The 14,093-nt window shown below is 48.8% G+C and overlaps 6 protein-coding genes across 6 annotated transcripts; 5 read left to right on the forward strand and 1 right to left on the reverse strand.

Annotated features, from left to right (window-relative positions):
* Positions 1–109: 109 nt before the first annotated feature.
* Positions 110–1,247, forward strand: N7500_008930 (NAD(P)-dependent alcohol dehydrogenase; the record flags this gene model as incomplete). Its single annotated transcript, XM_056680074.1, has 2 exons — positions 110–286; positions 342–1,247. The coding sequence occupies 2 exons, from the start codon at positions 110–112 to the stop codon at positions 1,245–1,247; spliced, it is 1,083 nt and encodes a 360-aa protein (XP_056530446.1).
* Positions 1,248–2,394: 1,147 nt separating this feature from the next.
* On the forward strand, positions 2,395–3,192 carry N7500_008931 (uncharacterized protein; the record flags this gene model as incomplete). The annotated part of the gene is made up of 1 exon (XM_056680075.1): positions 2,395–3,192. The coding sequence occupies one exon, from the start codon at positions 2,395–2,397 to the stop codon at positions 3,190–3,192; it is 798 nt and encodes a 265-aa protein (XP_056530447.1).
* A 686-nt stretch (positions 3,193–3,878) lies between these two features.
* N7500_008932 (uncharacterized protein) lies at positions 3,879–5,113 on the forward strand (the record flags this gene model as incomplete). The annotated part of the gene is made up of 2 exons (XM_056680076.1): positions 3,879–4,077; positions 4,134–5,113. 2 exons carry the CDS (start codon positions 3,879–3,881, stop codon positions 5,111–5,113), a joined length of 1,179 nt encoding a protein of 392 aa, XP_056530448.1.
* A 1,322-nt stretch (positions 5,114–6,435) lies between these two features.
* Positions 6,436–7,212, forward strand: N7500_008933 (uncharacterized protein; the record flags this gene model as incomplete). Its single annotated transcript, XM_056680077.1, has 1 exon — positions 6,436–7,212. One exon carries the CDS (start codon positions 6,436–6,438, stop codon positions 7,210–7,212), a length of 777 nt encoding a protein of 258 aa, XP_056530449.1.
* Positions 7,213–8,923: 1,711 nt separating this feature from the next.
* Positions 8,924–11,764, forward strand: N7500_008934 (Transcription factor; the record flags this gene model as incomplete). Its single annotated transcript, XM_056680078.1, has 3 exons — positions 8,924–9,490; positions 9,614–10,800; positions 10,975–11,764. The coding sequence occupies 3 exons, from the start codon at positions 8,924–8,926 to the stop codon at positions 11,762–11,764; spliced, it is 2,544 nt and encodes an 847-aa protein (XP_056530450.1).
* Positions 11,765–12,275: 511 nt separating this feature from the next.
* N7500_008935 (cytochrome P450) lies at positions 12,276–13,685 on the reverse strand (the record flags this gene model as incomplete). The annotated part of the gene is made up of 1 exon (XM_056680079.1): positions 12,276–13,685. One exon carries the CDS (start codon positions 13,683–13,685, stop codon positions 12,276–12,278), a length of 1,410 nt encoding a protein of 469 aa, XP_056530451.1.
* Positions 13,686–14,093: the final 408 nt, after the last annotated feature.

Here is a 14,093-nt window from a genome sequence, read left to right on the forward strand (position 1 = left end):
CGAGACGGAGCTCGAATCTCGCCGCGTGGATAGTTTAAAGGGAGGACCCTGCAGGAATATCTTGTAGATCGTACTAATTGAATCCCACTTTTATACAATCTTATACATCATGTCTACCACCAATTACAAGTTCGAAGGCTGGGTAGCCCTCGGCCCAGACGCTGCCGAGGGAAAGATGGTCTGGCAGGAGTTCGAGCCTAAACCATGGGAGGAGACCGATGTCGATATCAAGGTCACTCACTGTGGTATCTGTGGCTCGGATATTCACACCCTGCGCAGTGGCTGGGTATGGCACATACCTCTTAGACATCGGAATTGAACAGTTGCTAATACCAGTCTAGGGCCCCACCAACTACCCCTGCTGCGTCGGCCACGAAATTGTCGGAACAGCTGTCCGCGTCGGATCACAAGTTGAGGGAGATATCAAGGTCGGTGACCGGGTCGGTGTTGGAGCGCAGAGCGGCTCGTGCCAGAACAAGGATGGCGACTGTGACGCCTGTGCGTCTGGCATCGAACAGCACTGCACCAAGATGGTCGGCACCTACAACGGTGTTTATGCCAACGGAGGCAAGTCGTATGGTGGTTACTCCACCTACAACCGTTCTCCTTCGCACTTTGTTATCAAGATCCCCGACGCCATTCCTTCTGCCGATGCGGCGCCTATGCTCTGCGGTGGTATCACAACCTACTCACCTCTCAAGCGGAATGGCTGCGGCCCCGGCAAGACCGTTGGTGTTGTTGGCGTTGGTGGTCTTGGTCACTTCGCTATCTTGTTCGCCAAGGCACTCGGTGCTGACCGCGTCGTCGCTATTTCCCGCAAGTCCGATAAGAAGGCCGATGCGCTCAAGCTTGGTGCGGATGATTTCATCGCCACCGGTGAAGATGAGGACTGGGCTACCCGCCACGCTAGCTCTCTCGACTTGATCATCTCCACTGCCTCCTCCTCCAAGATGCCGATTGCCCAATACTGTGGACTTCTGCGTGTTCGCGGTACCTTCATTCAGCTCGGTGCCCCCGAGGATGGCGGTCTCGAGATCCCAGCCTTCGTGCTTCTCCTCAAGGGTATCAAGCTTGGTGGCTCATTGATCGGTAGCCCCAGTGAGATTCGGGAGATGTTGGAGTTGGCTGCTGCCAAGGGTGTCAAGCCTTGGATTCAGGAGCGCCCAATGGCTGATGCCAACCAGGCCATTGTGGACATGGAGAACGGGGATGCTCGTTACCGCTATGTTCTCACGAACGAGCAGTAAATCAACAATCACTCCCGAGTGATGTATAGTGCAAGATTATGTCAAGCGATGAGCTTTTTGAGGCGGTATATAGAAGTCACTTTTAGAACTAGAACGAGATTAGAATACCAAAACACATTTGTTCAATGAATTTTGGGCCTTGATTAAGTCGTAGAGCAGTTGAAAGGTCTTGAGCATTCTCAAACTAGGACTTTATCGATGTCTGGCGGCAATCTCGACGCATTGACACGATGTCATCAACTTGTTTGAACTCTACCTCTCTAGGTTGAGCTCCCTTCTTGACAAAATCGCATCTCTCTCACACCCACATTCTGCTGGATACCCTCGGACTAATTTCTTTACATCCTTCTCAAGGTATTTTACCAAGCCCAAGTCAACGTCTCATCCACCAGCGGTATTTGCTCATTGTGTATACATACTGATGGCAGGTTGGCTGGGCACTCGTGTAAAATGGACTCCGTGTGGCTTTTCAATTGACCGCATATCCAGTCAACTAACTAGGACGCTACTCAAAACTTCACAACTAGACAACTTGAAAAACGAGACCAAAGAAATCAAACAGACAATCTGTATGGGCGACAATGTATACACTGTTCGGACAAGGTGGTTCGAACTTCGATCTTTCCCAAATTGGAAAAAGACATGGACAGATTGATCTGTCCAAGAGGTGACAAGAGGTGAAGGTGTTTTCGGAAAAGCAATGGCCTTTTCGACTCTTCCAAGAAAAGTTCTAATCGTCCTTTGACCGTTCTTTCATCGCGCTTTCTTTATGACCTCCCCCGGACCCCATCAAGACACTCAACCTCTGGAGTCTCTCAGATTTCCTATACATTTCCCAGCGACCCTTCAACGATCCTCTAACCATCTTCAACAGTCTCGAATCCCAGCTTTTCAACCGCACACTCCGTCACCTCCGAATCCCTACTCCACAACTCTACCGGACACAAGGTCAGTGGCCGCTTTCTCGATGCTTAAATTCAGATGAACACGTTCTCTGCAGGTAGAGTATCCTCCTTTCCCACCCGAATTACACAAACTAACTGAGTCATCCTTGGAAACTTGCCGAAAAGACAATCGCCCATAATATTGCCCCCTGTCAAAGAAGATAATCGGTAGCAGGTACCCATAATCTCCTCTCTTTCCAGAAATGAGCGGCGTTCATTGTCTCATCGACGATGAGGGTCACTATATCAAGGCTCATACAGTCATCGCAAGTGGTGACGCAGCAGTTGTTGTTCAACGAGACGATATGGCAATCAAAATGGCCATCGTGTACAAATATTACACGATGGAGAAGGTGGAAGGAAATCGTCAAAAGATCCGACGAGAGCAAGAGGTCTGGCGACGCATCCAACCCAGCTTCGAAAGCCCGGTGGAAGGCATCGTTCAGTGCCTCGACCTTCCTGGAGACACCATCGAGATGAGATACATGTCCGGGGGTACGTTGTCAAAGTGGCTGAAGCATAGAGTACGACCCAGCATAGAGCTCCAGAAGCGCTGGTTCCGCCAGCTTGCCATCGGCCTCCACAACTTGCACCGACGTCGCGTCATCCACAGTGATATCCTCAGCCGCAATATTCTGTTAGATGGTTCGTTGAATGTTGTGATTACTGACCTCGGTGCCTCGACTATTATGCCTATTAATACTGTCATGGTCAATGCGGTGGATGATTACAATTGCTCCATCTGGACGGATATCTGCCAGCTGGGCCTCGTGTTCTATGAGATCGTCACGGGGAGACAGACTTGTATCAGTCTCTATAGCAGTGGTAGGAATGACTCGGTCGCAATATTTCCACCTCGGAATAATCTCCCTATGCTGGACCAACGAATCTGGGCCCAGGATATCATCGAGACCTGTTGGAGGGAGGGTGGATATGGGGCTGCAGGCGCGGCGGGAATTCTGGCTAAGCTGGATAAAGTGCAAGGCCTGCGCCGACGTTGACGTATATCGTCGATTTTGTTTTGTGTGAGAGTATGGGCCATGGACCCTCCACTTGAGGTGAGAAGAGTATCGACTTGACAGATTCGACTCTGTACAACTTGGCTCTTTTATGTAACTCGTTAGAATAATTGTTCACCTAGGAACTAGGACATCCTTTCTCAATAGTTCGCTGATAATGCGCATTTACATACATAGATATATCAAGTTTTGGTCTGTCATACCTGTAGGTCGTATCTACCTAAGTATAAAGTAGAAAGATATTCGAAGCCTAGTAGAACAGCAAAAGATATGCATACCAAAACATTCCTTTCCTCTCCATCTAGAGGCAGCGGTCAACCTTTCAATTGCCTACCAGGTCCTACCTGGGCTTGGGCACCTGGGCAAGATATACCAAGGCCCCTGTAATGGTAATTCACGTAATTTAACTGTCTGGTTCCGCGCCAATTAACCGGCCAATTAACCGGCCCTTACTCCGTACATTCTGTTACAAAAGTTACAGAACCAGCTCACGTAGTAAGTATGAGACCTCGTATTGTCACTTGGGTATTGAAAATCTTCATTTGTCGGACAATCACCCTGTTCTTCCTTCTACCTCCCTTGTTTACTCTCACCAACATCAAGTCACGCGTTTCATCTTCGATATACAATACTCTGAGTTGTGTACTGTCCAATTTCCAGTACGAAAAATGGCGGGAAAAAGGGGTTTCGACTTGGAGGACTCTCCACCGCTTAGCACCTCTAAAGCTGCGGGATTCAATGCCCATGTATTGAAAAAGCTACAAGCCGCTGTTACTGAGGATCCCGAGATCAACTTGACCGAGCAATTCCCAACCGAATATGCGAAACGTCTCCTGGAGATGCAAAAAACAAGCCATCGTCTCCCTAGTAAGGAATACCAATGTGTATTTCCTCGTTTCCATCACTAATAAAAAATGTTACAGAGAAAACTAAACCGAACCCTCAGGATCTTCCCAAGGCCGACGAAGACATTCGTCAATCCCTCTGCCCATTGGATCCGGTTGAAGTTATTTTCCCTCTTTCAGATGTGGTCGCAAAATTACTTGAGACTGTGCCCCGAACCGCGGAGTGTTCGCCAGTGGTCGGACTCTCTCAGCAGCTGTCTGAACTCCTACAGAGAAGTGAGATCATTTGGAAAGCTCCCTTCGCCCGACAGAAAGGGGTGTTTAAATGCTCCCTCGGAGTAGTTGTGAAAGCAGTCCGTAACTTGAAGCACTACACTGAATACACCACATTACAATATCTTGACCGTCATAAGCCAAGTATCCCAGCACCGAAACCCCTTGGGTTAGTGCGTATGAGTGGAATTTCTCTGATATTCATGAGCCACATGCAATCTGTACCGCTGGGGGAAGTCTGGCGAACACTTATCCCTTCTCAAAAGACCTCGCTTAGCAACCAACTCAACACAATACTTGCCGATCTCAGAACCCTTCCTTATCTAGAAGGGACTCCTCTTGGAGGAATTGGAGGCGAAGGATGTACAGACCTCAGGAGGCATGTTCGCACGAGCGAGACACCTATCACTAGCCTTGACGATTTTGAAACATTTTTGTTTTCTAGCTCGCATCCGGGTGGGGACGTGTTCGTCAAGTTTCTTCGCCGATTATCATCATCATTCCTAACCCGACCGGGGCCTCGCATCGTTTTCACACATGGAGATATAAGACCGGACAATGTTATGGTCCAAATGACCGAAAATAACAAGTATACGATTTCTGGAATCCTTGACTGGGAATACAGTGGATTTTATCCTGACTATTATGAATGTGTCCGGTGCACAAACTGCCTAAGTCCATATGAGGAAGACGACTGGTTTTTATATTTGCCAAAATATGTTTCGCCAAACAGTTATCCCGAGTGGTGGCTTCTCGATCGAGTCCGAGAAACGAGAGTTGTATGAGAAGGAGCTCCGCTTTCAAGAATAATGTATATCTAAATGAAGGGTATAACTATGTGAGCGATTGAAACGAATACGGTAATCATCCATACTCACAGGATCTGAGAATCGGCAACTCCGGCTGAAAACTGGATATTCTGGACCTAGTGATGGTGTTTGAGACTTTGACTTGAACACCATCCACCTTTAAATACTCCTCCAGCAAAAGCTCGACATGGCGTTCACCTTTCCGGTTTGATCCATAGCTTCTCTAAGTGGTTGAAACAGATGAGACGCCACATATTGGCTAGTCAAGGTGTTTGATAACGGCGCCTAAGTTCGACAACTTAAATGCACGGTTCTCAGGTCATTGCGCTGCCATTGCAATCAAATCAACACAAGCTCGAGTTTCCGGGGGAGGTCTGAGCATCCCGTTTTCATCCAGCCCTCCTCTCATCAGCCGCACGGTATAGTATCGACAAATCACACACCGTGTCTACGCGCCTCTCTCTATAAATATCATCGTTCTCATTTGCTCTCACATTTTCTCCTCTGTCTTCCGACTTATCTCATCCACGTGCCCACTTGACTATTATCGCCGGAGTCGTATAGAGTCTGAAAAAATCGAGGAGTTGATTAACTCTCTTGATACTTTGGGTCTCAAATCCAAAGAGTCGGAGGCGAAGAATCTTAGAACAATCCTTTTCTTCAAGATTGAAGTAGTACAGGAATAAACCTGACACGTAAGGCCTGATAAGCTACCACACGCATAAGCGCCTGAAATCAATGTGCACAGATTCACACCCGCGCTATCGCATTCAGTCCCTCCTGCGCCTTCGCCCATTACGCCACCGCGGTTGGAAATCCAAGTTTTTTTTGACCAATTGATGGTTACCCCATTGCTACTAATTAGCATGTGATTGATCCATTCTAACTGCAATGTAGGGGTGGTTTATGTTTGGCCTAAATAGCCAAGTAGACGTGAATAATATCTACGTAGGGGCATAGTGGTCAGGGTCCCTTTCGGCTTTAATGCACTGCAGTAAGGTCTTCGGGCCTTCATTTGCCCTGATATATCCTTAAGTCTGAATAGCTTTCGAATCCTACGATACAGAGTGGATTGTAAACCTTTCAGCGCCAGATAACTCGTGCACCGGAATACCCGGTCCCATAACTACCCCTTCCTACACCGTTCTAGTTACACATTAGCCCTGAATATCCCTTCGGGGCCACAGCAGGCTCGCATCAAGTCGTGTGCTATTTCCACCAAAACAATCAAGGCCACCATTTCTTCTGCCAACTCACTGCTTTTCCCAGCACAGGCGAATAGACCTGATATCTCTCATATGGAAGTTATCCAGAAGAATGAGGCATTCAGAAGAATTGATGGCAAAATGAAATTTTCCTATGTCCAGGTTTTTGTTCGGCAAGATGGCAAATTATATTTCGGAAAACGGACAAATCGATTCAATCCGCCAAAGGTGCTGGACGATCTCCAGGAACTCAAGCAAATTCCCACCCAGGATAGGGGCCCAAAAGTGAAAACCGCTTGGTCAGCGATCTATGTGAAAACACCAAGTCTGCTTGCGTATACCGATGGGAATCTTGAGGAGCGAATCGCTCGCGAAATCGAAACATATGAGTTTCTTCGGAGGAACTCCCATCCGAACCTCGCGACCTACTATGGTTGTATAGATACTCACGGTCGAGTGTCGGGACTTTGCTTGAGACGATATACGTCTACACTACTTGAAGCAGTCAATCCTCAACGCCTAGGCAAGGTCGCTTTCCTTTCAAGTACGCGCGAATTGGTGACAGCGAAGATGAAAAGTGGCCTCGATGGAATTTTGGCTGCTATCAAACATCTTCATTCTTTCGGACTTGTCCATAACGATATCAATCCTGCAAACATTATGCTTGATGATGATGGGACATTCATTCTGATCGATTTCGATAGCTGTCGATATATCGGGGAGTCGTTACGCAACACCGAAACGAAAAGAACCCACCACTGGCACGACCCTGCTGTTGAGATTTCGGTCGAGAAAAATGACCTCGACGCTTTCAGAGATCTGCAAATCTGGCTGACTGGATCTGCGGATGAGAATTTTGTTTTTGAATGAATCGCTAGTGAAGTGTCAACCCCAAGTGGATCAGCTGGGGCGATCATTGTTAAACGTGGAGCAGGGATGAGCAGCAAAATCAATCAGAACCCCTGTGCTTGGTAGCAGAACAAAATAAGTCAGGAATCGTCAGTACAACATATATTCTAAATGGCATTTAGGGGGCAGGGGTTCACGAATTGCTGGGGGATCATGGGTCTGAGCACTATACATGGCAGTGGGTGTCCTGGTGGGATTGAGATAATAAGGAGCCTCTGGTGTCATTCAACTTTGAGAACATGCAGACAGGACAAATCCTTCCGATGATATACGTCGTATTGCTTTTGTAAAGAGGAGAATCTTTATATGCCGGCCATTGCCAGTTGCCGAAAAGCGGTCATGTTGAAGGTCTCCACTTAGTTTGAGCCGGTGGGAGCTATGGCCATAGAAGCAGACAGCGATGGTGAATGTGCATGAGTGATCGCTACACTTATGACTCATTGACTACAGACATATGGTATGTTGGCTATCGCTGTGAGTTGTTATACTACCCATAGACAATGAGAAGAAACGGTAAAAAGCGTGTATGGGAGAGAGAGGAAGGGACAGGTTGTCAAATCAGGCACCTATAGGTCATCTGACTATGCCTAGACAGCTCAGACAAAGTCCAAACGTGCAAAGGCAGTTGAAATAGCCATTGGCAAATGGCCAAGGTCTCCAAGATTCTTTTCGACATGCGCTTTTATCGGACGATCAGAGGATGGGAACGTCTGCTACAGCAACCGAGCATCTCCGAGTCTCAGCTCAGCCAAGCATTCAAGACTCTACTCCGTAGACAGTTCTAGATCTACGAATTCGACAGGCCAGTGGCCAATGCAGGCTGTATAGGAGCGACGAAGCGCAATCAGGTACAGTGTGCTGTCAGATTGGTTACTTGGGCCAGTCATTGTGTACCTAGCTATCTTACTTTGATAATTGCTTTTGATGGACCTTTGTAGCCAGTAGACAAAGCTCCTGTCTTCATTCTTTGCGACGATCTTCATGTGTCTGCAACCGATTCGAATTGTTCAAGTTCAATCATCATGTATCATGCATCTCATCTCGTAACTGGATTTTACATGTAACCGACACGGGCCTGGATATATTCCCTATGATTTTCTTTCTATTTTTTTAACTACAACGCGGTTCCTGAATCTCCGTGTCTATTTGGATTTCAGCACTGAAGTCACCTATTTAGGCTGTATTGAGGATATGCAGTATCAGTGTCAACTCGTGTCGTGCAGAGGGAGCCTACTTGTATTTATAGCATCGTGCGTGTTAGTGATTTAGTCTAGCAGGCATTTGTTCCAGGACGAGGGTTGGATAGGTGTTTGCGCCGAAGTTCTAGTAGTGCTCTATACGATCTACTCCCGTTAAGAGGTAGTAGTAAAGGAATCAACTAGCTTTACGCAATATATATAGACATGCATACAAGATGATGAAGCCTTTTGAAATATACCCAAGGTACCATGACATGGTCATGGATTTTTCTCCATTTGAATATTTTCTTTTCTTAACACTAATGCTCCCAATATCAGGTGGAATGGAGATTATTGGCTGAACTGGCTATCTCAGTTGGGGCTAAATTGCGACCAGCCCGGGGAGCTTCCCTTCTGTTTTTTCCTTATAACAAAGGCACATTTCTCTCGCATAAGTCGAACGATTGAGTCCTTACTTCGTATGTTGTGAAACAATGCCCTTATCAGAACCACGTCACATTAAAAAACCCCGATTATCGCTCAGTTGCATTGTCTGTCGACGGCGCAAGGTTCGTTGCGGTCGCGAACAGCCAGAATGTGCCAACTGCGTACGCATGAAAGAGAATTGTGTCTACAGGGCAATGGTCCGTGACGAGTCCACCGGCCGTGTACGACCAGTATCCCCCAGAGATGGCAGGGACTCCGATGCTCGCCCAGATCTTCCTTGGCCCTGTTGGGGCCAAGACGCCAATGCGCCGTATCTGGAGAAACCGTCGAGACCTCCTTCTCCTCAATTATCCAATGCCAGTCCTTCCCCACATCGACAGGAGCTCTATCCAACAGTCCCTTCATGGGAAGAGGCCATTCAGCTTCCCCGTGATCGGGATGCGAGCGGTCCTCAACTTAGAGGGAGCTCGACTACCCGGGATGCCTCCCCTGTGCCATCAACAAACTCCTTTCCCACCCTGAGCGACCCACTCTGTCGCGACTATTTGAGTATACGACGGGGTGGCCGCGTGCGATATATCGGTCGGAATTTCTGGGGTCTCGTTGCTGGAAAAGTGAGTCTGTCTGGCTCAGGCACAAAAACAAAACAAGACAAAAAGCAAACAAGGGAACTGCAATTTGCGACGAGATGTGTCGCCTAGCAGGACCATGACTGACCTAAATTGATCTTGCTATAGGAAAACCTGAGCGATGATTTCTTTGACGAAAACCAGCATACTCACCCCGATCTGCCCCTCCCACATATTTCATCTGTGGGCATGTTTAATCTCCTGCGGTCGCTACCCACCAAGCCCGTGAGTGATGCCCTGCTCGAGATCTTCTTCGTCGCCGTGTGGCCACTTGTTCCTCTCCTACACCCGCCTTCTCTCCAGACAGAATACAATGAGTTCTGGGATTGGTGTCGGAACAGTGAGAGTGCTTTGCCCTCGGAAAAACTACGCGATGACCCTACCTTTATATGCCTTCTCTTCGCGGTCCTATATTGTGGCGCATCTGCCGCACCAGCAGCCAGCTGGATGTATACGAAGCTCCAGGGTCTACAGAAGGAAACGACAGTGAGCCATCTCAAGTCGGCATTTACAACTAGTCTCTCTTTATGTCAGCATCTGGAGCATCCGACATTACATACATTAGTTTCAACTTTGCTGACAGAGCCGTTCCTGGACCGACCATTTGAGCCTATGCGTAGTCTGGTCCATGTGAGCACCACGGTGCGCATTGCTCAGACTATGGGTTTACATCGAGAACGAACGTGGTCTGCGATGAGTTGGCTTGATAAAGAAATCCGCCGTCGCATCTGGTGGCACATTGTTTGGCTCGATGTGCAGTCGAGCCTCTCCACGGGGCTGACCCCCTGCTGCGGGAAGGAGGCCTTAGAGACCGTGAGCATGGTTGACCACCATGAAGAGCCTGGCGAGGTCCCTGCTGGACTTTCTCAATGCAACGACTCTGTGACAGGTGGAAAGTCGGTGGCCATGCTATACGCTATCGGACGCTTCCAGACGGCTAATCTACAAGCGAGGATCGTGGCGCACCTACAAAGCGCGCGGGGTCCAACTCAAGGGCAATTTGGGGGGCTTATCACCGAGGCAAAGGAGCTTCTGCAGAATATCGACACTATCATTGCGCGCGTTCCTACACAGGGGATCCCTGAAAGGGGGTACATCCCATCCCGCCTGGCCAATGCATCTCCATCCACACATCCCTCGTTGTACAAAGATGATGCACGACAGCCAACCGTCTTTGCAGCATGGACGCGAATCATGTTAACCTTGCTGAAATCAGAAGTAGCCATCTTATTGCAGAAACCATTTCTGCCATCCCCAGATAGGACGAATGCGCAATCACGCAAGTCATGGACCAGGTATGGGTTCCTTTCTTCCTGCATGTCAATTTGTCCTGCGTAATCTAGTGCATATCCCGTTGCATACCCTCTTCGCACAGCGCGAATCCTGTCCTGAGAATTCATCCATTAACATTGATCCTTCATCACTCTATTGGTTTGAAAGACTTATTAACACACAATTTGATTGTCCAGCATGGCGCAGCTTTGCGTGAATTACTTGCGTATCTATTTGCAGCTGTATCAAGCTCCTGCGTTCTCCCCATACGCGTGGTTCTTCTGCAGCTACTATGGGCCTCTTCAATGCGTATTCATCACCCTTATATATCTCCATTCCTTTGAAGACTCTGAGGATACCTTGCTGGCGCGATATTGTGTTGATGAAGTTATACATCACTGTGTGGCTCAGTACCAAGCTCCAGATAGCTCCTCGACAAATACCAGCCCTGACGATACTGATTCCAACAACAGCAAGACACGGATGCCATTGGTCATTCAGGTTCTCGCTGACCTCCATAAACGCCTCGACTCGTCCCTCGGAGCTGAAGAGCGGCTCCCACTACCCTTGGAGCTACTCGAGTGTCAAGCCCACTTTCATATGTCGGGTCTTGCTACCAAGGCGTCCGAGCTATGCACGACATCCATTCGACCCTCTTCCGATGCATCCTCCTCTACCACTCGTACGAACCGCAATTGTGAAACCCCATCTATGACTACAGGACATCCTCCCGTGGTTGCTGGTACCAAACCAGGCCCTCCAAACAGCGTCCTGGTGGCAGGAAGTGACTCGGGCTTAGATATGGATTTCCTTGCTACAATTTCGGATCTAGAGGCCTGGTCCTCGTCATTGATTATGGAACCCGACAACCTTTTGGCCCATCCTGATAATATAACACCCGATAATGCTGTAATCTCAGGGTTAAGCGCGCACAGTACAGCATCCGGTCGCCGTGACCTGCATGAATCACTCGATTTCCCGGCGTAACAGCGCTATCATACGTCTTCTTTTTACTTTCTCTCTTTTCAGTACCGTAAGCCAAAAATCAATACAATATATATAGATCCTTCGAGCTATCTTGAGAGACCCTGTTCCCTCCAATGACATGATTTGACCTGATTTTACAAGGTTTTCAAATCTCACCTAAGCCTCCAATGCACGATACATTATTTTCCATTTACGGACTGCACTACTGCACCGCGACGAACAAACATTCTTCGTGATCTCACTTGCATGAAGGGGTATCAAAGCGTCTCGGTACGGAGTACAGCCATTTTCTTCAACGTGCCGCCTGTCAGATTGACCGAATCACATCCCTCAGTAACCCTGTATGGCTTACACGCAATCACCTCCCCGGTCCACATTTCCCTTGTCAGCGCCAGCTAAAGTATATTATATCCAATATATATATATATAAATAAATCTGTCCCGCCCTCGGCCGAATAATCTGCAGTCAGCCTTGTGCCAGCAGCCCTGTGCTCTTCACCGGCTTCGGGTCTTAGGGCGTCGCATACTGGCAAAATATCTCGGACTCAGCTCGCGCAAACTCACGGAGAATCGTCTCGGCCCTCACAGCAGAGCGAGGAGAAACTCGGCACTTGAACGCCTTTGGACACACAAGAAATCCCTCGGTGTATCCCGTTATCGGGTCGGTGTCGATCGCGACCGGCTTTCCTGATTCATCGAGTTCGGGCTCGAATTGGAATGCCCAGAGGAGCTTCGCAGCCCCGAGGAACATGCTGCGTTCTGACAGATGGATCCCCGGGCAGAGCCTACGTCCAGCTCCATAGATAAAGTGGTCCCGCTGCATACAATCCGGCGAGACGGCGTAGTCCGAGGCAAGCTTATTTCGCCCCTCGTAACGACTGGGATCGAACTGGTCGGGATTGGGGAATACGCGATCGTCATGGTGGAGGCCCCACACGTTTAGAAACACCGTCGTCCCCTTTGGTAGCAGATATCCATTGACCCAATCATCTTGAGTGAGTGCATGCGGGAATGACAATGGCGCCACTGGCCGCCAGCGCATCGTCTCTTTGACAATCATGTTGATATACGGCAGACGGCTGAAATCCGCCCATGTAGGGGATCGGTCTTCACCACAGACAGCGTCGATCTCGACGCGCGCCCGTTCTTGGACTTCCGGATGCTGCACCAGCGCCTGGATCATCACGAGGAGCATCGTGGACCCGGTGTCAGATCCACCCTCCATCATCACGCCACCAAGGAAGTCGACTTGATTGTCAGTGAGATTTTTCTTCTCCTGTAGGTCTAGTACGTGGTCAATGAAAGTGCGAGCTCGGACTTGTGAGCCCTGCTCGGCCTTTCGTCGCGCTTTTATCGCCCGTCGGCGGAAGGATCCGTACAAAGCTTTCATACCGCTGCCCACGTCGACCGAGCGATCGATCCAATTTCCCAGCCACTTCTGTGGGATCCATTTCAGCCACGGGAAGATATCGATGGGGGGCGTGGCGCCCGTCTCCATGATCTTGGACCATTTCTCCATGATATCATAGAGGTCCTGCATATGTGGTGTATCCCATGACGGGGTACGAATCCCATACAGTAGACTCATGATTATACTGTTGGTCGTTCGTTTCGTATGTAGCATGTGCTTCTCTGGATACAGCAGGAAGTCACGCATCATCTGTGTGTGCTCGGCTTCGAGTAGCTTGACATGCTCTTTCTCGCACATGTTCGCCTTGAAGTGCTGGTGCACTGTTTTGCGGAATAGCCGCCAAGTTTCGTTGTTTTCCATGACGAGGAGGTGATCGCCGCCTGTTATAAGACTCTGCCCGACATAGGAGATTGGCCGTGAGCTGTACAGAGCGCTGCGCCTATCGAGCAGTTCCTTGACTAGACTTCGGTCCGTGATCACAGCAGCGGTGGCTGGGCCAATGCGGAACATGTAGAGACCACCATAGACTTTGGCCCATTCTGTAAATCTAGTGATGTTAGAGTGCGCATTTGATTAGACAGACAAAGAACGAACCGTTGATGCGCGCGCACTGATGGGATTTGATGAATGTTGCCAATGAGAGGGAGACCAAGGGGGCCTGGATATCATTAGTTTGATATTCTCTTGTGTAATAAAGGTAGAAAGATCAATGGGGTAAATACCAGGAGGCAGTTTCCGCTGGATTCTCCAGCTATACAAAACAGATCGGAGGACAAGCAACACCAGGCCCGCCGTAGCCAGACTCGCTATATAAAGAAGCGCCATGAGGTTAGTTAGCACTTTCAATTCCGCTCGCACAAGATAGACTGAAGGTGAGAGAGACGTAAAGAAACACTATCGGGATACGAGAATATATTA

This window comes from Penicillium coprophilum (assembly GCF_028826855.1).
Source record: "Penicillium coprophilum strain IBT 35676 chromosome Unknown utg000005l_segment0_segment0, whole genome shotgun sequence".
NCBI classification, from domain to species: domain Eukaryota; kingdom Fungi; phylum Ascomycota; class Eurotiomycetes; order Eurotiales; family Aspergillaceae; genus Penicillium; species Penicillium coprophilum.